This window comes from Coccinella septempunctata, chromosome 1 (assembly GCF_907165205.1).
Source record: "Coccinella septempunctata chromosome 1, icCocSept1.1, whole genome shotgun sequence".
Taxonomy (NCBI): Eukaryota; Metazoa; Arthropoda; class Insecta; order Coleoptera; family Coccinellidae; genus Coccinella; species Coccinella septempunctata.
The window spans coordinates 57,030,028-57,056,699 of record NC_058189.1 but is presented as its reverse complement, the minus strand read 5'-3'; the positions used below and the strand labels follow the sequence as shown (position 1 = coordinate 57,056,699).

The 26,672-nt window shown below is 35.8% G+C and overlaps 3 protein-coding genes across 6 annotated transcripts; 1 reads left to right on the top strand and 2 right to left on the bottom strand.

Annotated features, from left to right (window-relative positions):
- Nucleotides 1-571: 571 nt before the first annotated feature.
- LOC123322938 (calcium-transporting ATPase type 2C member 1) lies at nt 572-22,030 on the bottom strand. 4 transcript variants are annotated; one of them, XM_044911027.1, is made up of 12 exons: nt 21,810-22,030; nt 7,644-7,786; nt 6,849-7,094; nt 5,038-5,299; nt 4,739-4,976; nt 4,208-4,500; nt 3,374-3,896; nt 2,382-2,697; nt 2,185-2,326; nt 1,538-1,729; nt 1,242-1,479; nt 572-1,182 (listed from the first exon to the last, which is right to left on the bottom strand). In XM_044911027.1, the coding sequence occupies exons 1-12, from the start codon at nt 21,879-21,881 to the stop codon at nt 1,061-1,063; spliced, it is 2,787 nt and encodes a 928-aa protein (XP_044766962.1). In that variant the 5' UTR covers nt 21,882-22,030; the 3' UTR covers nt 572-1,060. The 4 variants fall into 4 exon arrangements, with proteins under 4 accessions (XP_044766962.1, XP_044766961.1, XP_044766960.1 ...); XM_044911026.1 differs by lacking the exon at nt 21,810-22,030 and adding an exon at nt 21,343-21,591; XM_044911025.1 differs by lacking the exon at nt 21,810-22,030 and adding an exon at nt 11,946-12,111.
- Nucleotides 22,031-22,077: 47 nt separating this feature from the next.
- LOC123322939 lies at nt 22,078-23,726 on the top strand. Its single transcript, XM_044911029.1, has one exon. It carries the CDS (start codon nt 22,221-22,223, stop codon nt 23,631-23,633), a length of 1,413 nt encoding a protein of 470 aa, XP_044766964.1. The 5' UTR covers nt 22,078-22,220; the 3' UTR covers nt 23,634-23,726.
- Nucleotides 23,727-23,902: 176 nt separating this feature from the next.
- Nucleotides 23,903-26,477, bottom strand: LOC123322940. The gene is made up of 6 exons (XM_044911030.1): nt 26,238-26,477; nt 25,739-26,169; nt 24,950-25,219; nt 24,424-24,486; nt 24,221-24,369; nt 23,903-24,155 (listed from the first exon to the last, which is right to left on the bottom strand). Exons 1-6 carry the CDS (start codon nt 26,404-26,406, stop codon nt 24,032-24,034), a joined length of 1,206 nt encoding a protein of 401 aa, XP_044766965.1. The 5' UTR covers nt 26,407-26,477; the 3' UTR covers nt 23,903-24,031.
- Nucleotides 26,478-26,672: the final 195 nt, after the last annotated feature.

The window sequence follows — 26,672 nt, the reverse complement described above, 5'->3', positions numbered from 1 at the left end:
ATTACGTCATGAATAATAGAATTCATGGAATTAATCACGACAACCATTTCAAACTACCTTCGAATATTCTTTTTTCAAAAAGGGAATGAATTGATAAACTGAAAATGAAACATTCAATAAACTCACCGTAATACATAAATTTTCAATGAAAAGAGTATTAAAGATATCCTTCTTTTAAATGTTGAAGTTTAACAATATCACAATTATTGAAAGCCTAAAATTATGCAACTCAAAGCACTGAAGAATAATGAGACATGATAGGGAAAATTTAAGTGAAAAAACTTCTATCATGTTTTTCCCATGGAATAACTGAAATAAATAACTTTTAACAATTATGATGAAAGTTTCAGTAGATTTCTATGAGGAAAATTTTTTATCTTGAGTGAGCGAATTGTTCAATATATCTACTTCTTTTTGCTTACCTAATGAAGTGTATAAAGTGAAAGAACTATGCATCTTGCAATTTTTGATGATTTTTTTGAAGCTAACATCCATTATATGATATTTTAATTATCTTTAATGACATTGATTTATTATGTAATGATGTTGAAATAATAATTTGTTACAACAATGAGTAAAACAGATTTATAATCTCGATTTGTTATACCTATTAATCAAACACGATATATTATATAACAATAAATAGATAATAACTTACTATTCACATTAGCTGCATTGGAGTGGTGAAATAAAAACCTTTAAAATGTGCAAAAAAATAAAAATAATCGCAACTCAATCAATAAAATTAATGATAAATTTGTCGAAATGAAGGATTTTTCCGAATGCCATTAATTCTTGATATAAGTACAAATTCAATATTGAAATTCGACTAAAATTCTACTCCAAATTTCTTAATTATAACTTTTCATTTTATGCCAATAAAAAGTTCATTTCATTCCAATTAATTAATATTAATTAATTTGGTTGGCATTCAAATAATTTGGAACAAATTTTCGAATACGTCAATATATTTGCACATTTTAAGGGGGCCAATATAAAAGGGGCAAAGGGAAGAAAGCAGCTACTTGCAGCGATTTTTCGCCCCAGGCCCCCCCTTATGTCATACATACTCTAATGGAGATCTCTTGCAAAGTCTTCTCTGCTCGATGAACCTCTCCACCAGTTTTTTAATCTCTGAGAATATCCACACCGATGATGTTAAACATGTAAGGAAAACCATGTCTGAAATGAAAAGTTTCATGTAACAATTGCAATAATCGAGAAATTACAACATTCCTCACCTAAAAGTGTCAGTGCCTCGGTCTGGAAAATTTTTTGCAATGGTGGAAAATAGACCACCAAAAGCTGTCCTATCACAGACAATGTGACAGCGACAAGGAACATTTTATTCGAGAACAGTCCAATCTGAAAGACGCTTTTCGTTTGGGATCTACAAGACAGAGCGTTCCACATATCAAAAAAGACGAAGCAGGTAAACGTCATGGTGGTATCCCTTGCTGTTATTCCCTGAGAGCTCATCTAGAATTAAAAGGGGAACTGTGAGATACCGAAGAATATGTGAAAACCGAAACATTACCTCTCTTTTGAATACCCATAATGTTCCAGCAATGATGAAAAAAGCCGATAACAATACATTGATTATGAGTTTTTTAGTTATCATTGGCTCCTTGGTATCCCTTGCTTTTTGCTTAACGACATCTTTCTCCACTGGTTCAACTCCTAAACTTTGTGCAGGTGGACCATCCATGATGATATTTATCCACAATATCTTGAATGAAATGAAGGTTGAAAATTCGCATGATTTTCGTTACAAGATAATTTGATTGCATACTCCGTCTGTTCCGATATTCCTGAACAGTACTGTCAGTATTTCAGAGACGATGCCTATTGGCCCAGTCGTTCGAGTTCTATTGTTATTCGATTGCGGGCCAGTAAAACCAGCAATATCGGAACAGGCCCACGGTCTGATTGGTTTTCTAAGAATTTGTCTATGATAATTATTGTCTTTTGCATGTGCGATAAAAAATTAAAATGAATATAAGTATAAACTATGAAATAAAATAAATTTCAATTCATTTCAATCGATTCTATAGAAACGGTGTGTGCACAATCTGGCAACAATAACCCAAGAATTACATTCTCGCCGCATGCGCATCCTGTGCTTTAAACGATATTTGTAGACATTACTAACAAACTGAATCGTTGTAAGTCAGATGTTCTTACTTGCATAGCATTGAGTGGATTAGGAATACCCATCATAGTAGCCAGGGCAATCAATGATAGAGCTGCTATTGATGTAGACAACTGGAATCTGACGAAATTCCTTATATTATAGAATATACTCTTGCCCTCTTCTATAGCTGCACTGAAAGAAGTTTAAACAATGGAAAATTGTTAGCCAATAGATAACACCCACTTACATAATAGTGTAAAAGTCGTCATCAACAAGAATCATATCTGCAGCTTCTTTGCAAACGTCGGTGCCATTTTTTCCCATGGCTATCCCGATGTCTGCCTTTTTGAGAGCAACACCATCGTTAACCCCATCTCCCGTCATCCCAACTATGTGACCAGTTCTTTGTAAACTTTTCACAATGGATAACTTATTTTTCGGTGACACTCTGTAGAATACTGTCGCCCTAGGAACAATTGCATCCATTTCATTCTCCGATAGCAAATCTAACTGTTCGCCTGATAATACTTGTGAGGGCAGTGTGTCCAATCCAATGGATTGAGCTAGAATAATATACTTCATGAAGGATTTTTGATGAGTTATGATCTAAGCACGACATAAAAAACAAGAAAAAGATACTGTTCGACAGTCAATAAAAATCATCGAGAAGGGGCTGAGAAACAATAGAAAACACAGAAACCATCCAATTTTCATAAAAATGATGAAGAATTAACTGCAAACAGAATTATTGAATATCTAAAAAAATGCCTCTCCAGCACCTCCTGATTGCCGAACAAGTACTCTGCCACTGAGCTACCAGAAGGTTCGATTAGCACCACTACCAACATAATTCAATGTTAGTAGAGTTCTAGCTTTGAGTATTTAGTGCTAGTAGTGACATATATGAACAACGACTTTCATTAGATGTTCTACTGGCAGTTAAGGTTGAAAAATAAACAATATTCTCTTTCAATGATCGTCAACGATGGTACAGAGTAATGAATGATTCTACTAACACTAAATTCTTTAACAAGAGGTCCTCTTTGTGCAGTTGCAATCTGTCCTTCTGGTAGCCCAGTGGCAAGCAATCAAGAAGTCGTGGGTTCGAGTCCCGCTTGGAGAGGTACTTTTTTAAAATTTCAGTAATTCTGTTCGCCGCTAATTCTTCATCATCTAAATTTATCACAGACGAAAAACATTCTTCTCAATCCTTACAAAAGTCTTCATAAACGGACTCACCCACAGCTACCGCAGTATCCACCGCGTCTCCAGTTACCATCTTGACTTGAACCTCGGACTGATTCAGAATGGTAATTGCCTCCCTGACCAAAGGCCTTGGAGGATCACAGATCCCCACCAAGCCCAGGTAAACCATGTCCTGATAACCATCACCCTTAGCCATAGCCAATACTCTCAACCCCTTCTTTCCTATCTCCACAGCCTCTCCCATGAATTCTTGTTCTTTTTTCGTCGTCAATGTTTCATATCGTCCATTAATACTATAACGATTACATTTAGCTAAAATTTTTTCTATTGCACCTTTCGCAAAACAAACTTCTTTCTTATCACTATCATATTTTGAAATGCAACGTACTGCCATTATTTTTTGTTCTGAGCTGAAGGGGAACTCTTGGAGTCTGACGTAGGTTTCGCCAACATTGTACATTCCATGTTTCATTGCCGCGGACAACAGAGCTCCCTCTGTTGGTGAACCTAATAGAGATTCGTTCTGGATTATCGCGTTATTACAAACCGCACCCACCTAAAATCGATATTAGCAGATTAGAGATGAGCCCACAGATCTACCTTTCTTGGTAGATCCAGCTTTAAAATTTTTTCATTCATGAACATCATGCAATATTTGTGTTTCATTTCCTTGGAAAAAAATCCCATAAACATGCATTGAATTAGTAAACAGAGTACTGATCATTTCGTTCTAACACTAATGAACTATTGGATTTCCACTGCTTTGTCCTAATTTTGAATTAGTCACCTGGTTTGTAGACAAAACCGTCCTTAACTCCACCCCAAATACATCTAAGTTACCCTGATGAATACGAATTTTTTAATTACCTCTAAGAGCTGATGTACACTTTCCCTTGCTCTGTCAGGGTAGTCACATTTGTGCAATAAAACTTGACCATGATCATTGTAACCAGCTCCGGTAAGTTCAGCTATATAGCCATCGGATGTTACCAAAACGGTAACTGTCATTTCGTTCCTAGTTATTGTTCCGGTTTTATCGGAACAAATAACGTTCACGCAACCCAAAGTTTCGACTGTGGGGAGTTTTTTCACGATGGCGTTTCTCTTGGCCATCCTCATCACCCCCAAGGCCAAAGTTACCGTCACCACAATTGGTAAACCTGAAAGAACAAAATTTAGTTACAGTTTTCATTTGAAGAATGTTATTTGAGACACCAGATTTCTTCTTAGGAACCCACATATTTGAAACTGATATAATCTGACTAATCACCACTTCCAGACACTTTGAAACTATCACACGAGTTGTTTTTACTATTTAGATGAAAGACGAGAGGTCTCGAGCTACAGATTCAAATTATCTTCCCCAGACAACAATAACTTGTTCAAAATTAAGTTTACCCTCTGGAATAGCCGCCACAGCTAAACTGACTCCAATAGTGAACATTTCCATAAGTTGTTTGCCTTGCATCCAGCCAATAAACATAATGAGTCCAATAATAGCGAAGGAATACATCGAGAGCTGGGTTCCCAAGTTGTCCATAGACTTCTGAAGGGGCGTTTTAGGTGCTTCTTCCTCGAGCATCATCTTGAATACAGACCCAAACTCGCTATTCGAACCTGTGCTAACAACGATTCCCTACAAAGAAGAGAATCTTAATACCTTCAATGTTCAGGGACAGATAAAATAGTTTCAATACCTTGCCATGACCACACCGTACAAGTGTCCCCATAAAAGCAATATTAGTATTTGACGAGTGTGCACCATTGGGTCTTAATACAGGACCAATGCTCTTTCGACCTGGTTCAGTCTCCCCTGTAAAACTACTTTCATCTATGGTCAAATCGGTGGATTCACTAAGTCTCACGTCAGCTGGTACCCTGTCTCCGACATTCAGAATCACCACATCCCCAGGTACCAATTCTCTGGCTAAGAAAGTGTCCGGTGTGCCCTCTCTCAAGCTAAAAATAATATATTCACCTTTTAAACCTAAGAATAAAATAAAAAGCAATCCTTGCTGTTCACGCCCCAGGGGGTTACTAATTTGACTAGTAAAAGTAAAACAGTACATTATAAAATTGCCACATGTTATTCGAACTATAAATGCCGAGGATTGGAATCAATATTGAGCTGCCTTTTGGGAAATGAGATGTTATTGCCAGAAGGCATTATACCTCCACTTTCAAGTAACTCTACATATACTATTGGGTATACAGGATAAGTATTTGACTAGTACAAATATTTTAACAGTAGATTCTTGAGGTTGAAAGGAATACTTTTTTCGTATACCATTTTTTCCGTATCCACTCGGTTTAAAGGATACAGGGTGTTGAAAAGCCATAAAAAAATGATATTTTTAGTTCTATCTCACAAACGGTTTTATCGAATGAAATAAATTTTGGAATTTAGTTTTTCATTTATTTGATGACTCTTTCAAATACAAGATATCACCCACGACTTCCAGTTTTCTCATTATGACCAGGTACCATAAAAATACCAAAAATCCAAAGAACCCATCTCTTGAAACTAAGTTGGACGCTATGTAAAGAATATTTGAACGTTTTGTAAAATAAAAGTATTCTTCATACTATTTTCTCGTATAATGCGCCGTTTTCGAGTAATTTTATGTTCGAGAATTAAAAAGTGTCTGTGAAATTGGAAAAATTGGGTATTTTGGCTGAATACAACTCCGTTTGAAATGTCCACAGATGTGTAGTGTCACAGATTTAGCTAGTTATTCTGAAGGTGATTTTGTTTTTCCACGGTGGCACAGCGCAATATGAAAACAAAATGGCTATATATTTTTATTAGGGCCGAATCGGAAAAAGTGGTATAGAAAAAAAGTGTTTCTTTTGACCTCAAGAATCAAAGTCAAAGACTCAGCATGTATACTGATATACACAAAATACTTGCATCAAGCAATATTTTTAATTGTTATTCGTAGATTAACCATAATCCAATCGAAAATGGAAAAAATAATTCATCTCTTAAATGCCTCAACATTTTAATTTTATGAGAAATAATTATCGATACGGTAATATACCAAATACCGATTTGACATTATATTTTTATTGGTTCATAAAAGACGTAACGGTCAATAAACCAACATTTTCAATTTTCCGGTTAATTTCAACTGTACTATCTGTAATACTCCTACATAAGGAGTCGTCCAACATAAGCTAATGAGGTTACATTACATATGTATCATTTATGTGAGAGAATGTCGCGCAGAAAAAGAATACTACTGCTGCTGTTTTATGCTCATACGGGATAACAACTTATATTCATATTCGTTGAGGATTTTAGCTTCTAGACTCTGAACTTTTAATGTCGACAGATAAATAAATATTTACGAAATATAATACTTAAGGGATACAGCTTCAATGAATTGAGAACTGATGTAATAAACTCGTTTAATGATAACTATTCTTTAGGGAGAAGAAAGGTTTGAACAAACGCACGTCGCAAAGAGTGGTAATTTTTTTATACTAATACCAAAACGTTACTCACCAATGGCATGAAGGAGGAACAAGTTTGGTAAGCTCTTGCAGAGACTTCTCCGATCTATATTCCTGCACGAACGCTACTGTGACTACAATAACTATAGCTACTGTGATGCTGATTGCGTCGTCAAATTGTTTCATAAAAACTGAAACTAAAGCTGATGCTAATAATAATAATATCAATGGGTTTTGGAATTGTTCTAGATATTTCTTCCATGGTGGATCTTCATCCTTTACTGTAAATTCGTTATATCTGAAAAAAAAACAGTAATTTTTATATGCAATATTGTGATTGTTATCTTTATCAATAAATGTGCCTCACAAATCAGTTTGTGAAACGCATTAATGGATTTACGAGTTTCACTTTCAAACCATTCAACAAGCCTGCTTTCCAACTGAGCCTAAACTGAAAAAAAGCACATGATAGTCGATCAAAAGTTGACGCTAATGGTATTTTTCTGATTATCACAATGTTGTGAACTGTGAATTTAAGCCAGAGGGTGAGATAGTGAACGGAGAGTTAGGCTGCCTTCAAGATAGCAATTAAGTCGAAAAAAACTAGATTTGTATAAAGAGACAACTTTGAAGGCGATACAACAAACTTGGATGAATAATACAAATTTTCTGTTTCATTGACCCATTCCTAGAAGTTATTTAAAAAACCCTTATCTATGCAAAATTGACGCTTTATGTACATATTTATATTTGTACATGCTGTAAACGAATAGTGGCGAAAAATTTAAGGGATGATTCCTTGTCAAACGTTAGTGTGGGTATTCACAAACGGCTGGGGGTTACTTACCCTGAAAATTGTCTTCTCCTGTTCGCTTCCTGCCAGCTCAGACCCTTGTTTATGTCGACATTCAGTCGTTCTCCTACTTCTTCAGCTGTTAAACTGCTAGCTTCGCTGGCTGTCATCCACATGATGGAACCCGCATTATTGTCCTGAAATTAAAGGAATAAAAATGAGAAATCATTATTCCACCTGTATACTTCTGAATTGTATGAAACATCAAAGTCCGTGAGAAATTTTTTAACATAATATCATATCAAAATATTAATATTCAACCTGAATAGTCGGAGGAAAAATTTAGTACCTTCCCCATGGAATACGGTGGCAGGAATTTTGTCGAAGAGCTTCGTTCAACACGCTAGAACATGGTGAGAGTTATGAACCCCATTGAAAAATCAAATTTGCTTTCGAACACATATCATCGATAATTACTATTTCATACGTGTTGAGTGGACGATCAGATCCACACAGAACCTTCGGTATTTCACAATAGTTTGACGATCAACCAAAACATTTCAGATGTAAACACTGTACAGAAGAATATGGAAATAGTTGCGAACCTGAATAATTCTGATCTGCGTCATTAAATTATCAGATGCGGTATTTCCGAGTCAATAACTTTATTGAATGGACAAATCAAATAGTCGTATATAATAAAGAAATACGTATATTCTGCAGTTTTATATTGATAAAGATTTGAATTTCACAGAGGTACTAATTATTCCAAGATACAAATTTCCGTAATGAATAACTAGTCGAGCTTAATAGTTTGGAAGCCCAAGAGGGAAACTCAGGATTTATTCGAGCGTGTCAGATTAATGTAAGAGGAGATACCTTGGACCCTGTAGAGTACCTCTATCAAAAATTAGACCTGTATATAGGGGGAATTTTCTAGGACATCCTGTAAGAATATGTATCACATTTTCATCTACGGTTAATTTTATTGTGAGATAAACGACTCTAAAGCTGACCTTCGAAAATTCCTGAAAAAGCTGGGTTCAGTTAAAAATTCGTCAAGATCCAACGGTTGCACCAAGATGGATTAAATTCTCAAATTTATTACTAAAAGAGTTGCTCTTTCAGAATATGTATCACATTTCCATCTACGGTTACTTTTATTGAGAGATAAACGACTCGAAACTCAGATATATTATTGAAACAGCTGGGTCCGGTAGCTTCCTTTGGGTCCAATTAACATATCCTCTAAAAATCTGACACGCTCGAAAATTTTTTTTTTACCATTTTCAACTCTTCCGTACGGCCAACCCCACCACGCAAACTGTCAGATTAACATGAATTTATTATCAGAGACACGTAGGCGACCACGTAGGGCATATACAGTATCTTAATCTGACACGCTCGAGTAGGTACACCTGACGATTTCTTTACATCTTTGAAAACCTGCAGACGCTGTCTCCACCGCTGAAAGTACATACATCATAAAACCTTTTTTACTTACTACCATCTAATCTTCAAAATCTACTAGGTCCCGATTTAACATCGTCGGCTCCCCAACTATAACTCATGCAGTGAATAGTATTAGAACTGCATGAACACTTCCTGATGTACCCTTTTTAAGTGTTTGTCAATTTTCAACCCTCAAAATATGGCGATCAAAGCCAAGAGATGGGTAATCGATTCATTTTGTTACCTTCTATAGCCTACAGTCAGAACATAAACTTTGCAATTATTTATCGTTACCGAATCAAAATATTGAATCAGAGATTCGTTATTTCGGGTAATTCAAACAAATAATGAGATTATTCCAGATTCTTGGTAGTATAGAAATTTAACAATCACAGTCATACCGAGTGATATGTTGTCGTCATTTGGATTTCTCTTGGTGGTTATATCAACACAGTTGATGCTTATGATGTTCAAACATTCCTACTGAGAAAATTTAGCAATTTGAAGAACGAATTTGCAAAGATAGTTCAATTCGCCGCTGCTCCCTACTTAAGTAGGGCAAGTGCCTGAAGGATCTTCTTGCCCTCAAACAGAAATTATGTAACCTATTCCGGATTTTTTGACCACCGGTATCTTGTCGGAATAAGCTATCAATTCGGGATGATAGTCAAGAAGGAATTCCATCGTGTAGTTAACAGTATAAGCGGATCTTGTGTGAAAGTTGTAGCTCTTGCTCTTCCACCCCCATGATCATATGCAGCACTTCCACTTGTACGACAGAGATTCCTCTTGTAGTATGAACCTACTGTAACTGTTCAACTACAGCAAATATCCAGAAAAAGCTTGATAAGATTCAAAATTCCACCACTCAAAATCAAAGTAGACTTCACTATGAGAATCCTGGCAAAGCACTGAGGTTAAGACGAGAGGTTTTCAGCGATTAACCAAATTCAGACGAGAGCAGTGAGCTATCCGCAGGTGCTGAACTTAGCTCAGATCTATTCGGTTCCCAGATTTTTTCCCAATATGTCCAAAAATGGACATATGACCAAATTGAAAAGTAGTACTTAGTTCTAAAGTAACGGTTTGAAGATTTGGGCGTCATCTAAAGAATAGTTTCTGATTTAGACTTTCGGCGATAGTTATTCTAAGAAATATGAAACAACCTAGCAACAACAAGTCTAATAAGTTGAATTTATACCTCAAGTATGGCACTTAGTTGACATTGCCTTTAAATGGACTATCTAATGGTGCCATAAAATTCTATACTGTATTCATATTTATTTTAGCAGTCGGTTGGCCATGAAATAATTTTCTCAAGTTTTTGTAACTAGAACGGAGTAAGGTTGGCACTCATGAAATGTCGTTAATGTCATAACGCCGTTGCCACAACTAATATCAATTTTCATTACGAAAATGCCGAAAGTGTTTGAAAGAGAGAGAAGACAGGGTTTCAGGAAGTGCTATTTAGAATTCAGTTCCGCTCATTCAAATAGTTATAGCCCGACATTCTAAGATCCACAATACGTCAGACGGTAGCGAACATATTCAATGTAAGAGAATTTATATAATGTTTCATCTGGATCTAAACGACTTATATTTCAGCTGAATATTTCCACAATCAGAAAGATTGTGAATGAAGAGGATGACAAAAAATTTCCTTCTATTGGAAGACCCAAAAAAGTGGTGGCATTTGAGAATTTTATGTTTGGGTGAATTGATGCGAAACGTAACTACAGGATTTTCGATTAATGTCGTCGTAGAATAAGTTTCCGATAATTGATTTTTCTATTTTTCATTCGACTTGTCCCATACATTGTAAATGTCTTAAGGTACCAATAAGTACCTAATTATTATTATTATATCGATGTATTAAGATGAACAGCCACAAATACGAGCCAGTTGTCCTGTTAATTTTTTATTCATGTGAAAATTCAAGGTTCAAGTTCATCTTGACTTGAAACTTCCTCCAATTCCTTTTACTTCAATTGATGCAAGATGATTTTTGTTCAAGAATTTAACATTTTTGTGATTATCTGTTAATTCCTTCGGGAGATACCTATTGCCAACCACTGCATCATATGCATTTCATCTTCGGGTTAAAATTTTTGAGATCTACAACTGATGTAACGTATTCAAACTTTAGCCAAAGAAGATAACGAACATTAACTCTCCTCAAGCTAGTGCATATTATGATATTATACTGATCTCTTGTATTTTCCATGTAAATAACTCGATTTGGTATGCCTTCAATCAGTTTGTGTAAACTTCAATTACGTTCGTCACATATTTTCCGAGGAGATTCGACATTGTGATAAAACACGTAATAACAGAAACTTTTTTTTTTTGACAAGCGTCATAACCCCACATTTTCGTACTATACAGAGTGAAATGTGTCAAATTTCCATGGCCAACCGACTGCTAAAATAAATGTGAATGCAGTATAGGTGTACAATTTGAAATGAGAGAGCAATATGCGGAGAATCAGGATGATATGATATGATGCTGTTTACGGTATAATCGGTAACTGCTCTTCTATGAAAATTTTTGATATTTCTGTCGAATAGATCGGTGTCTAAAACCCCTGGTCCAAATTTTCAGCTCAACACTAGTTGTCCCAAAACTTCTAGTGGACGTCCACGTCGGTCACCCTGTATATTCCTTACTGATTCATTCATCGATGATTTAATTCAGGAAATTTCGAAAGGCGAATAAACAATTTGTAAAAATGTAAATTTCTATCGATACTAGAATTTGTTCCGGTGAGTCATTGACTAATTTAATCAACTGTAACGATGCATACCATTATGACTGTTGAAAAATTAGTCATAATTTAGATTGATGTCAAACTATCGATTCAAAATTTCCAACGAAAACTGCATAAAAAGTGTAAACTTTATTTACCTCTGCCGTTCCGGTAGACTTTTCCATGACTCTATGGACACCTATCGGCAAACTACCAGCACAACATGGAAATGAGCTTAACGTTCGATCCGATACACCACATCGTACCATACGAATCTATACAAGACTGAACCGACCTTGCTGGGACATTATTATCCAAATAATGCACAGGTAATATCCGTAATACGCGCAGAATTTCATTCAATACCGCAATATTAATGATTATTTCCGACTACCTAAAATACCAGAAATACTTGTCGCTAAAATGATAATAGGCGACATCCTGTGGTCCGTTTCCTTCTTATTTCTGTCATCAATTAGGACCGATTATATTCGAAAATTCGAAATAAATAGAATTATTATCGAAGAACGAGTAAGACTACTGCAGACTAAAAGGGTAAAACAAGATCTTTAGTGATGAATTCAGATTCTAATTAGGCATGCATGATGGCCATGCTAGGTTGAAAGACGAGAACCTCAGTTTCTTTGTGGCAAGGCATGTTCACCACACTGTCGCAGTTAAGGTGTAGAGAGATATTTCTTATGGATGTTGGTCACCTTTAGTATTCATCAGAGGCAGAATGACAGCCGTTCGATATATCCAGGAGGAGTTGGAACAACATGATCTGCCTCGCCAAGTGATGCAGAATTTTTTTCTTCTCCCCACAGAATCTGCAGTCCTCAGTTTCTGTTAGACCCATTTTCGCTAGATGTCTGTTTCGTTGACTTTTCTTTGGCACTCCCATACCATCTTAGAATGTCGTGGTTTTAGAACCGTCTGAGTGCCATTGATAGTACTTTTGAGAGTTTGGGTGGTGGTTTCCCTTTCTCAATCTGCCTTTCTACTTAGCAACGTGATGTTTTCTCGGGATGATGGTTTTCTTTGTCATCTCGTCATCTCTGATGGGATGTTGTAAGTCAGAGAGGACCAGGCTCTTGTAATTTACCCAGATCAAACCAGAATTTACCTCCTATGTTTGGAGGTAAGCACCTTTATAATTGGGTAGCCCACGATGATAAATCGAGATCTACACGAGCGTCGTGGAGACCTAGTTGATTTTGAAGATAAGATAGTATAGAGAAAAAAAGGTTTTTTGATGTATGCACTTTCAGCGGTGGGGAAAGCGTCTCCAGGTTTTCGAAGATGTGAAAAAATCGCCAAGTGTACATACTCGAGCGTGTCAGATTAAGATACTGTATATGCACTGTGTGTCTCTGATAATAAATTCATGTTAATCTGAAAGTTTGCGTGGTGGGGCTGGCCGTACGGAAGAGATGAAAATGGTAAAAAAAAAATTTTCGAGCGTGTCAGATTTTTAGAGGATATGTTAATTGGACCGTAGATGGAAATATGATAAATATTCTGAAAGAGCAACTCTTCTAGTAATAAATCTGAGATTTTCATCCATCTAGGTACAACCGTTCGGTCTTGACGAATTTTTAAGTGAATCCAGCTTTTTCAGGATCAGGTCAGCTTTCGAGTCGTTTATCTCTCAATAAAAGTAACCGTAGATAGAAATGTGATACATATTCTGAAAGAGCAACTCTTCTTGTAATAAATCTGAGAATTTCATCCATGCAGGTGCGACTGTTCGGTCCTGACGAATTTTTAACTGAACCCATCTTTTTCAGAATTTTTCGAGGGTTAGCTTTCAAATCGTTTATCAGTCAATAAAAGTAACCGTAGATGGAAATGTGATACATATTCTGAAAGAGCAACTCTTCTAGTAATAAATATGAGAATTTCATCCATCTAGGTGCGACCGTTCGGTCTTGTTAATCTGACAGTTTGCGTGGTGGGGCTGGCGGTGCGGAACAGTTGGAAATAGTAAAAAAAAAAATTCGAACGTGTCAGATTTTCAGAGGACATTGGATATTGGACCGAAAGGAAGCTACTTCTAATCAGGGGGGTTTCCTTAATCTGACAGTTTGAAGATGATAAGAAAATTCAATAAAACATTTGTCTGAAGCAATTTCACATAACGTCGCCTTGGACGTGAATGGGTCTAATCCACAATTTTAGGTTTTCTGAGTTAGAACTGTAGACAACTTCAAAAAAGCTCAAACTTTGTAGTAGTGAAGACATTCAATCGATTTGTAGCTTATTCGTTGAGTTCTAACAAAATTGCCTAAAGATCTAAGTATGATCTAAGCAACAATTTTTCAAGTGAATAGAACCTAGCAGCTTAGACCTGTTTTCTACAGGGCGGATTTGAAATATTCAATAGTAGTTAAAAGTAGTAACCCACATTTGACAAGCTGAGACTTGAATTCTATAGTTCTAGTTGTGAGCTAGGCGTTAATGATTTTCTAGAGCGAAAAAAGTTCAAATGTGTTTTACTCGAAATTTATATTGAGTGGATTAGACCCATTCACGTCCAAGGCGACGATACTCTCAACCGTTTTCGAGCTAGAGGGTGATGAGAGCTTAGCCATACATGCGAAAGGGCAAGGTCAATGTAGAATCCCAGTCTTATGTACATTCATCGACATATAAAAACGTTCAAACGTCGAAAAAATTGCTTCGGACGAATTTTGTTGAAAATGTTATGATCTACAACATTTATAATCAGTACGGAAATGATTTGAAGCCCAGGAGAGGAGATAATTCAAAAAAACTAATTTTTGTGACCTTTATGGACAATTTTTATTGTTTCGGTTTTCTGAAACTGTAAGATTGTATTTTTTCCGTTATTCTTGAATCATTAACTTCAAAATAAGAAAAAAGGCCAACGCGCTCGAGAATATACACGTGACGTTTTTTTTTTTGCAAGTTTGGCGCCCTCCCACACATATTCGTCCCGCTTAAATTGTCAGATTAAGAAAATGTATACTTTTCAACATGTAATTAACTTTATCTTAATCTGACACGCTCGAGTATGTACAATAATCGATTTTTTTTAATATTCTGTCAGGCTCTCCTACACAATTCCCCCTGTTTAAGTCGATGATGGCAATCCTGCACTTACTTCTTCGTCCTTTTTCCTAGTAAAATTGACATCGAATTGTGTGAAATTTCGAAATACATATATACCTTCTTTTGTTTTCAATATGAGTAAGAATTAATAGATTGTAGATGACACTCGAAATGATACATCAATACTGAAGTTCTGTTGAGATGCGGCCTTTTTTGAATAATGGTATTCAAATTCTTAATGGCAATTTTTTCCTCCTTTTGTAATTTTTCAGGTATCCACCAAATTATCTTTTGTGCTGAATAATCGACCACGAACTATCCAGGATGGAATTCTTAAATAAACTTTGGTGTATTCAAAAAAAGCATAAAATTAAGATATTCGCATTTGCATTGTCAGTAGTTCGTTTAGCGATTTCAATGTTTATCTACAGACAAACGATGTTTCATTGTTAATAATTAGATGATACTGGCTCAATTACCAAGTACCTAAACAGTGTTTAATATATCTCATCTAAACTATTCATACAATGAATAAATATCCTCTATTTTCAATTTTGAAGGTTATGGTAATTGGCCAGATAAAAAATAATTGTACAAAACTCTTTCACGCGAAAAAAATGGAATCACATGGGAGTATACCATATAGGCACCTGATCCTAACAAAATCGAGTTTCTTGAAGAAACGTTTGAATATTCATTGAATAGAGAATTCTTCGATTTTTGAAGATCATTTCACATACTGACTTGGACAAATATATTATTTCCAATAAATTCATTAACATACTAGGTGAAATTTCTTCATGTTTACCAATTTAATGATATACATATGTATTACAAACCTTTAGAACCCCATAAAATTCAATATTTCCCATCCGGTAGAAAACAGGAGACATTGAAAAGAAGGGAAAACAATAAATGAGGCGAACTTTTCATCCGATCAATAAGTCCTGAAGCTCCTAATACGTTACAAACATCATTTAACGACTATACTTTTTACCTCATTCACAAGGTTCGATATTGTACACGAAAAATAAATATTATCATTGAACGCAGTGGATAATGATTGGATTCAAGAAATAAAACATTTATATTAATTCCGTTAACAGCCTTCTTCTCTTCAAATTTTCATAGGGTTGAAAATTGATCCCTTATTATTTGAACCGGGGTCGTTGTGGCTCGATTAACCTTTCGGGAACTGCGACCATGTAGATCTTCTGTTCTCTATCCTACTCATTCATAGGAACCCAAAGAGGTCTTCAATGGAGTTGATAAAAACGACAACATCCTTAGGGGCCTTGGACGTTACTTCGTGAGTATCCAGGACCGGTTTCCCCATATGAATAGTTCTTAGGCCAACCAGCTCTGGACACTTGCATACCATGTGTTTAGCTGTTTCTGCTTCTGATCCACAGTGCCTACAAATTTCATCTGCTGACTCTCCCATACGGTACAAATGATATTTATACCGACAGTGCCCTGTCAGCAGTCCCACCACCACCTGAAGCTCAGCTGGTGACAGCTTTAGCAGTTTTTGGTGTAGGTCGGTGAAATCATCACGAATTTCTTTGACTGTGCAAGTCCAGGAGAGTTTCTCCAGAGGGTTATTCTGTAGTTCAACTCCCATTGCATACATCATATTGGTATTTCACAAGCTCACAGAAAGGCTCAGGTCCAGCAGGTGTTAACCTTGATGCTCTTTTGCAAGTTCATCGGCTTTTTCATTTCCTTCAACACCACAAGGCCCTGGTACCATAGTAGATTCACTTTATTGCCTCTAGCGAGTTGCTTTATGGTATTACAACACTCTCATGTCAGCAGAGATACCTGGCAGTATGATTCCAGGGACCTCAACGTGGTGATATATGCGCCCTTTTGAGGTTCATTTTAAGACACTCCTGATCGCATACGTAAAAAGTCAGTTTGTCGTTCTATAAAATAGAGGGTTCACTTCCCAGGGCTTTAGAGATCCTCAGTTTAAATCCATATACGCCAATGCAGGTGTCCCTTTCTGATTTTGATCCATCAGTAAACCAAGTGGATGACATTTTGTCCAAACGATTTACGAAACTTATTGCACTACGACGGTCAGCTATGACCGTTTCACAAAGCGTTTCGAAATCGAAGATGATTGGCATAACATCCGATGGTTTTGCCAAGAGGTTTGAGTCCAGTTGGTTCAATATCCTCATATGTGTAACCCATCCAGCAGGCTACATTTCCTCACATGTAGGTGTATTATTTACATTTTCCCTTATGGTAGACAAGAAAATGACAACGTGATGTGAAACTTTTACGCTCTTGTTCATATTCATAAACAGAGCGGACACCCATGCAGGTACTGAACTCGTTCAACGCTGCTAGGTTTCCAAAAAAACATATTTTCCAATATTTCCAGATCCGATCAAGATGTATTTTATGAGTATAAATAAATTAGTTGAAAAGAACTTTGACTATTTTCATCACAATATTTATGGCTCAGTTCTCAATTTTACCCAATGAATAACCAGCTTACGTGAAACAAACTATACCTTGAAAGAGTAGTGAAAATTTCCAAATATTAGAAATGGAGCTACTAAAATAGTTCAGGAAAACAGAACAACATGTTAACTCCCATTCTACAAGTATGGGTTACTCACGTTTCTGGCAGTTTCCTCTTTTTTATTTGCACTGTATGACGAAAGATCGGAGAAATCGTTCATAGCTGCTGACAGACCAAGAACTGTTCAACGATAAAGCAGCGATTGGTAGTGCATAGTGCTTTAATATAAGCCAATGAAGTATTATCAGTTCGACGACGCCAGGTAACCTCATTACAAAATTTTCTTATATTCCTTTTTTTATCAGTCCACTTGCATTTCAATAAAAGAATACAGATTAGCGAGGAACACCGCAAAGGTCGGGCCAGGCCGTAACAAATGTCTCGCCTGTGGAAAAAGACCTTAAAATTCTAGTTGATTGAATCATTATGGGAATCTGAGAGTGTTATAGGGTGTCCCGCCATTCGATTGTCAAACTTTTAGTATGGTGGAAGCATTTCATTCTCTTTATGAAAAAAACATACTTCAAAAAATGAAAAATTTGTAAAATTTCACTTCTTTCACTTTCGGATCAAACTTGTTCAATGGTCAGGCTTCCAAGCCCACTCCCTGCTCAGGTCACTATTGGTCGACAACAACAGTAGAGGCGCTAACACGCAGCCTTGTTTTATTCCAGAGTTGGTTGAGAAATGGTCGGTTGTAGAGCCATTATGCTGTATTCTATCGGTGTTGTGTGTATGAATGCTTTTACACACTGCTGAGAATTTTTCGGGTACTCCAAGGCGTCCCATGATTTTCCCTATACTAGTGCTCTCCGATTCACCGAGTCGAAGGCCTTACTTAAATCGATCTAAGCTGTATAGATCCTTGATTGTTGTTCACGGGCCTTCTCTTGCAGCTGTCGCAAGATTACGTCCACCGTACCTCGATTTGGTCGAAGGCCGCACTGTGATTCAGCTAATAGCTTTTCTAAGAGTGGAATCAGACGATTAGCCATAATCTTCGAGATAATTTTACCGGCCACACTAAGCAACGATATGCCCTTGTAATTGTTGCAATTTGACGTATCGCCTTTGTTCTTATAGAGTCTTTGAAGTCTTGTCTTATAGCGTCTTTGAAGTCTTGTGGCACATCTTCTTGTTCCCAGATCTTGCGGAATAGTGTTAGGAGACTATTGACAATGTCTTCATCCTGTAAGAGGTGTTGGAATAAGATTCAGATTTGATGGAGGCCTATTTAACCAGAAGCGCCTCAGAACAAAAACCCGTACAAAGTTTATCACGGAACTTCAATATGCAGACGCGAGCGCAGACGTCTGCGCACTTATCGCTAGCAGCTCAGAGGATCTACAGATAATGTTGGACACCTTTAAACATATATACGAAGTTTTGAGCTTTAGACTCAATATCGACAAAACCAAAATCCTGGTAAGTCCGCCAGAAAGCCTTCAAACAGATATCAGCCTGAAGAATGAAACTCTAGAATAGGTCGAGCAGTTCAAATACTTGGGAAGCTTCATAAATACTAGAACTAACCTAGACACGGAAATACAAAACCGTATCAATTCGGCATCACGGGCATTCTGGAAGCTAAAGGACAGAGTGTTTCAAAATCACGACCTCAATTTGAAGACCAAGACAGCTGTTTACAAAGCAGTGGTCCTCCCAACGCTTCTTTACTGAAGGGAAAGCTGGACGCCCTACAGGCGACATATTAAACAGCTTGAACAAACGCAACAACGTCATCTAATAGCGTTTTCTATTGGTAAAACTAGTGCTGCACTGGATCACAGAACATCAAATGTGAATTAGTAGTATCTTGAAGTTATTGCACTGTTTTTATAATATGGTCTCAATACGCACCAGTTTTACAAATGAAATTTGCTATTATAGCGAATTGCGGTGGTAAAACTAGCTTCAGATGCATTGGAATTATTGTAGTGACATCAAAATATGCACTCGCACTGCACTAGTTTTACCAATAGAAAACGCTATAAGGCAAATAATGCGCATGAGATGGTTCCACAAAGTTTCGAATGCGCGAGTTGTACAACAATTGAGACACAAGTAACGAGGGCCCGACTCAGATGCATTCTGAGGATGCAAGACACAAGATTCCCCAAAATAGCTCTGTATAGCGAATTCACAGAAGGAGCCCGAAAACCAGGAGGCCAGTATAAGCGGTTTAAGGATATACTACATCAATCCCTAAAATCAGTTGATGCCAATCATAACTGGGAACAACTAGCGTTAGACAGGTCACAGTCCATTCTATCAACCTGATTTGGATTCCCATCAACGATTTTCACATACACTTCAATAGCTTTTTTAGACTGCTTTTATGACAACTCTGGGGAGCAATGATAAAGTCTACTTTAACAATCTGATCGAAAGTATGCAAAGGCGTTGTCAAGCCAATTCAATAATTGTCTTCACGTCGCTAATTTCTCAATATCTAAATTTATCCAGACAGAAAACTTCATTCTTGAAAGATAGTTCAGTTTAAATGCAGTTGTTCGACACACAGAAACTACAAAAAACGGCCATGATACTGTGAAAATAACTAATATTCTGGCAAAATAGGGAATTCTGGCTAATTTTCGAAGCTTCATATCGTAATCGGAGAAAAGAATCAATTTCTTCTGCTCTATTTCGAAGCAAAGTTCATTCATGTATTTCAACGTTCTAGTTATGCGGAGAGTTATGCGCAACTTTTCAGTTCGTATTCTAAATTCCTAGAACAGATCGGGAAGCCTGAAGATTCATTAATAGAAGTAATAAACCAGAAAACAAGGCAAGAGAATAGTAGCATTATAATAACTTAAATAAGCGTGACATCCTCTCATTCTCACTCTATACATTCAGGCCTTGAATAATTTCATATAATCTTTTTCTAATTCACACCGAATCCATCTTCTCATTATTCGATAGATTGCATTTCTTATAAATACCAATTCAGTACTTAATTATCCGAACACTTTTCTCATTATAGAATGATTAAAAAGTAACGCACAAACTTCATATCTCGTTAGGTAAGTATTCACTATTCTACAGTCTACAGAAAAATGCTCGAACAGGTAAATTTTTATTTCAAATTATCTAACTTTTCATACATTATTGAGGAGTCTACGATGGGTGGAGGGAAGTTCTTTTTTCTTTATGGCAACCCTAACTTTGGGGCCAGTAATGGATAGACAATTTGTTGCTTCGTATGGTTTGGCCATTGATGCGGTTTTTCATCAACCCCGTTTTTATTATAGGAATGAAATGATTTGGCCTGCTGAATTGGAATTTTTAATATTTTTATGTATTTTGACGTCAATGTCATGCACTTCAGGAGTGATGGTTGTTCTTGATGTATCGTCGTAAACATGCCTTTTTCGCTGGCTTTTTCGTTCGGCTCACTAGATAAATCAAATTTAATGTTTAAGTCCAATATTCAGACCTGGATCTTTTCGAGAATGGTTCTCGAATGAAAGGAGGGTGCCTATGCCTACATTTAATTGAAAATCAATATAACTTGAGACTAAAACTCGAAATATTTTTTCTAATCAATTATAAGTCACATCCTCAAAATTCAGTGAGGAAAAGGTGAAATAAGAAAATCGAATATCAAACTACCTACTGAACAAGTAGGGAAAACATCCTGTCGTAAATATTCATCATTTTCAGGTAATTACTATATGTAACAGTTTATTTTCCCCCTCAGGTAAAATAGCCTGTTGATCGATCGCTTCACAGAGAGTAAACAATAATAATTCCAAAAATTCATTAACCGAAATCCCATGTCAGACGAAATTATTGATCGCCAATGTTTCATAGGTGATTCTAGAAGCTTGTGAAGAAAGAGGTCATAGCTACATAATAAAATCAAACAATTTATTAGGACTAACATACAATACAAATCAATACATTTTAGACCAACAAATCAATAATCCTCTCACCGAAATCGAACTGCGATGAGATTTGCGGCCCAGGTCTCCAAAGTGGTGTTGAGGGACCTTTTCATACTTGATATTAGGAGAAATATTCTTCATCGTGCCAGATTTCGTTTTATGCCATCACAGAGAACCAACAAAACACACTCATCTACTCATAACTTCACCGAAATTCAAATTTTCTATTAAATATACATGTCTCGCATTAGACAACTCAATTACCACAACACATAACTGACACCTATGTTACTTGGCATCAAAGAAAAAAACATCGAAATGACGTAAGCCGCATTGGGTATAAACGAACTACAAGGAAGAAACCTCACTGCTCTGTGATTTGTCATATGTTAACTCTATGGTTCAATTCAAATTCTTATCACACATTCGAAGGATGATAAACTTTCTATTCGCACTCCATCAAGTTTACTGATAAGAAATGATGAAATAATAATAATAAACAATGGGAAACTTACTGTAATTACTTCAAACCAATCATTTTCATTCATATATAAATACTCAGAAGTGCACCTTTTCTTCTTGCCCATTTGATTTGCAATATTTCAAAGAAATTTTTACATCGATGGAAACTCTCACAATGGAAAACGGAAAAGTTGGACTGGAAATTTTGGTAATGATTCAGAAACATTTAAATGTGGCACAAAGGGAAATAATGACATAAGTCAAATATTATCTCATATCTGCATTATCTATGATTGTGATTGAAAGATTCAAATTATTCCGATTTGTAAACAAAAAAAATGTCATTTCCACGGAAATATTTATACATCATTATTCCGCAATTGTTATTTATAAGTTAATTTTAAATTTCAGTTATATTCAAACTGAATGAATTTCAAAAAACTTGTTAAATTAAACTCTGAAAAATGAATAAGAGTAGGAAAGAATTTGATGAGCATACTGCCCACTTGGATAGAACTCTCACAAGGAGCACCTTGTCTGATGGTGATGAAGCTGTAAAGAAAATATATCCATCTAAAAGTGAGCTGTCCATAATAAACAATTCGATAAAATGTACAGAAGAAAAATGTAAAGAGATATTCACATCCTGCTCAAACTTAAATTTACATCTCTATAAAACTCACAATAAAAAGGACGCAATTAAGTTTGATACCATAAACAAACAATATTATTGTCCAGAAATTCAATGCATTTATCATCAGTCGCAGTGGTTCAAGAACAAAAAACTGTTAAAGCAACACTATTTAAAAGTGCATTCACCTAAGATATTTGTTTGTGAAACTTGTAATGAAGGATTTGCTACAAAAGCATTCAAAAACATGCATGTAGATTATTGTGGTGTGAAATTCAAATGCAGTGAATGTCCAATAAGTTATCCCAAGTATGAATCTTTATTAACCCATGCAAGGAGGAAGGAACATAAAATAAATGACAAAATTTATTTCAAATTGAAAAAGGTAGATGATTCAATATCAATTAATATTTCTAAAAGCGATAGTAATTTACTGAATAGAATAAGACCAATTTTGCCTAAACCAACATCAAGTGTTAATTCAATTACCAATTGCAAGTCATTCAACAGGAAAAATGATCAAAGCATTCAAACTGATCACATATCACCAAAACTGAAAAGTAAAATAACTCAAATCAATAGGAATTCATTATTTCGAAAAAGAGATACAAGGCAAACACAAACTGGTTTTTGGAAAGAACAGCTCAGCATTGAAACCCAAACTATTGGCGATTTTACCAGTAGAAACAATATGGAACTTAATGGAGGGAGAAAATTCATCACTACTCAATCTTCTACCCAAACAAGTTCAGTGGACTCAAAATCTGCATCATCAAACACATTTCCTCCTATAAATGATCTCAACCTTTCTTCAACAGCAAAGAGAAGTTCATCAAGCACCCAAACTTTGGAAAAACCCATTGATAACTTTTCTGCCACCACTAATACTCATGATACAATAGATACAGATACCTCCGACTTAATTGAAAGTAACTTGGATAATTTTGATTCAAACTACTTCAACTGCAATATGGAAACTCAAACTGACTTGATATTCAATGAAGATTTATTCGATTATGGAGACTATTACAGCAATATGTACACACAAACCTGTGAGAATCTTCTTTTGAATAGTTTAGAGCTGAATCATATCGAGACCCAAACTGTAGACGATATGTTGAAGTCTGTTGAAATCCAAACAATGATGTCCCATAAAAAGTCTCAAATCAACTGCCGTGATATAAGCCATATGGAAACTCAGACTGACGTTGAGGTCAAGCAAATGTTAGAAGTAATGAATGCGTGATTTTGCCATATTACATTTTGTTGTTTTTGAATTTTCATTGATAGTGTTGACAAACTAGTCGTTCTCAATAAATTTATTTCTATATCTCATTCAGTTCGGCATGTTTCCTGTTGAATAGTTTCAAAGAGGAAGCCTGGAGAGTAAGCAAACTTTCCATGTCCGTTTGATAATTTTATCATCTTTCTGTGGCATTAAATTAAATACTATTTCTCATGATCAATGCCTTTTGTTCAACTTTGGAAATTATGAACATAAAATAACACCATAAGTGTGAAGGAATTATATAATTTGAAAAATGTTCTATTTCATTTAGATAAAACTTAAGCTAAATCACATAGAAAGAAGTTAATCTCTATAGGTTTTTTTACGAATAATTTCGTAAAAATATACAAATAAAATCAGAGTGCAGGTCCACTATTTTCATCTGAACTCAAAAATGGTTCATTGCTTTCTTCAATTCGATGCATATTTTCTAAAGTAGAAGCCATTAGTCTCAAGTTATCAACCCCAGAAAGAAGTTGCCTGAAACAATATACAGATGATAGAGAATTTGAAATTAATTCAACAAATAAAGAAAATTATATTACCTCAGGGAAGCCTCTGCTGAACTAGCAGCATTTCTTAATTCTTGGGCTAGTCTTTGGGAGTGATTAGGCGTCTGGTTTGGTGGTCCTCCTGTAGCACCTTCCATACATCCCCATGCTAAATTCTCTGCTTTGAGTGCTCTATTTTCCTTCTAATAAAAATAAGAAATATGATCAATGGCTTAGATTCAATAGGAGTTTTATACCTTTAGCAAGGTTATTTCCTGTCGAAGTGTGGAAACAGTGGCTTCTGCTGTGGATGCCCTTCTCTGAAATAATACAATATTTAAGTAACTGAAGAAAAAAAGTAGGTTAAATTTAGTGGAAGTATTAAATTAAAGCACAATATTTGCTCTTTAGTTCAGGAACCTACAGTCAGGTATAATTATGCTCCATTTGAAAAAGAAAAACTAGAATAAAAGTACTCATTTCTTCCTTTCCTAGATATAAATAAACAGATAAGTACGAAATTCTTGTCACAAAACAAAATTTTCAAAATTCGAATAACTCAAAAAACTTTCATCCAATGTCCATCAAAATCTACAGGCTTCTTAGGATTGTAGATCCACATAATCATGCGGAAATTGGGCCTGATAGCTTCAAAATAATTACTTGTAGCAAGTCCACAACAATGCATTATACATACAGAAATTTCAAAATCGAAAAAGGCTCTTATAAGCTCTGCAGGAACAGGCGCTTGTTAACAAGAAACTTCAGATAAAAATCACTCACATTACATCTCTTTAAATTCTCTTCCAACTGTTCTAAAGTTTCAATCAAATGTTGCTTATATCGGTTTTCCTGGTTTCTAGTCTCCTCCAGTTCTCTTTTTAACATATCTGCTCTATTAGTTTGTTCAGTCAGTTGTTGTCTGAGTAGATCCAATTCCCTATGTAATCGATCTGGAATTTCTGGACTTTGACTACCAGACAGATTGTCAGGATTTTGAGAACGAACCGCACCATCATTTAAAAAATCGGGAAGACTCTTTGAAACTGCAACCTATGCATAATTCGTTTAAGATAAACAGGATATACAGGTCCTCCAACAGGAGTTTACAGAGAAGTTTATGTTGGATCAATTCGAAAAAAGACAAAGGCCAATTAACCTTTCTTTTCAAAATATTTGCAAGAATTTGACTTCTGGTCATACTGGAGATGGATATGAACTTGTTAATTTTAAATGGCACACCCCGTATATTATTATGAAATCTATTTTCATTTCCTGTAGCGTTTCCTATAACTATGAATAGTAGTTTAAGAGTTATACTGTATTTAAAAAAAATACATGTAAGAATCTGGTAATCATAAATACTCGCAAATATTCTGAAAAAGGTTCATTTGCCTTATGTCTCTACAAAATTTCAATTTATGTTTCTGCATAAATTTCTAATCGGCACTACCAGTAGGACACCGAGTATTGTAATAACAATGAAAAATTTTTTCATTCACAGGGTGTAGCTGCCTTGGATAGGCAATTGAATTGGATGTTAAAGATTATTACAGTAGATATATGATCTACCTCATTTGAAGTTCCTGGTCTTCCAGAATTTAATGGCAAATCAAGTGGAAAATCCGCTTGAGGCCTTATAGACCCTGCTATATCACCACTAGTCTCCATATTTGAGGCATTTAACTCAATATTTTGCCTACATCCAAAACTGTTCTGTGCAAAATCTGGTAATTGTACACCTGCATTATAGTTTTGAGTTGGCCCATTAGATAAATAACTCTGTTCTATGACTAGATGATCCTGAACAAAATCAGGTAAAATTGAGGGATTATCAGTAATAAGCTGACCCTGCTGTGTATCTAACACAGATTTCACAGGACGACCATCACAATAAACTTTGGGACGAGCACCCTTATTCTGGTAACTGGAATCACTTCTCAAGAAGTGTTTTAATGAAAACGGATTTTCTTCTCTTCTACTGCAGTCTCCTGAGCTTGTTCCTGAATAATAATTATGGGAAATTAATTATAAAATATTAAGGGCTTTCCCACAGGATGTCTAAAATTACCTGCTCCTGTGTTGTGATTTCCTAACCTGTGATTATCATGTTTCCTCAAATTATCGTCTCCCAAATCTAATTTTACGATTTGATCTTTTCCTTCCGATTCATTATTCGAGTCAGATTTCGAGGGTTGTTTATCTTTTCTATCTGGAGGTATTCCATCTCGACCTGCCATATCAATATTTGTTTGTTTGGATTGTTAGAAATTTTCTATTTAAATCAGGTAGTTCGATGGCATATGGCCGTATATCTTTTGAACTACTTATCCAACTAACTACCAAGGACGGTCTTTGTAACTACTCTACATAACCAAAGAGTTACTCATAGAGAAAGGGGGTGTCTCTGGAGTTACTCTTTGACATAACAGCCAAAGAGCGAGAGTTGTTACTCTTTAGCCAAAGAGTAAAAGTTGTTACTCCACAGATTACAGAGTAGTGTGTT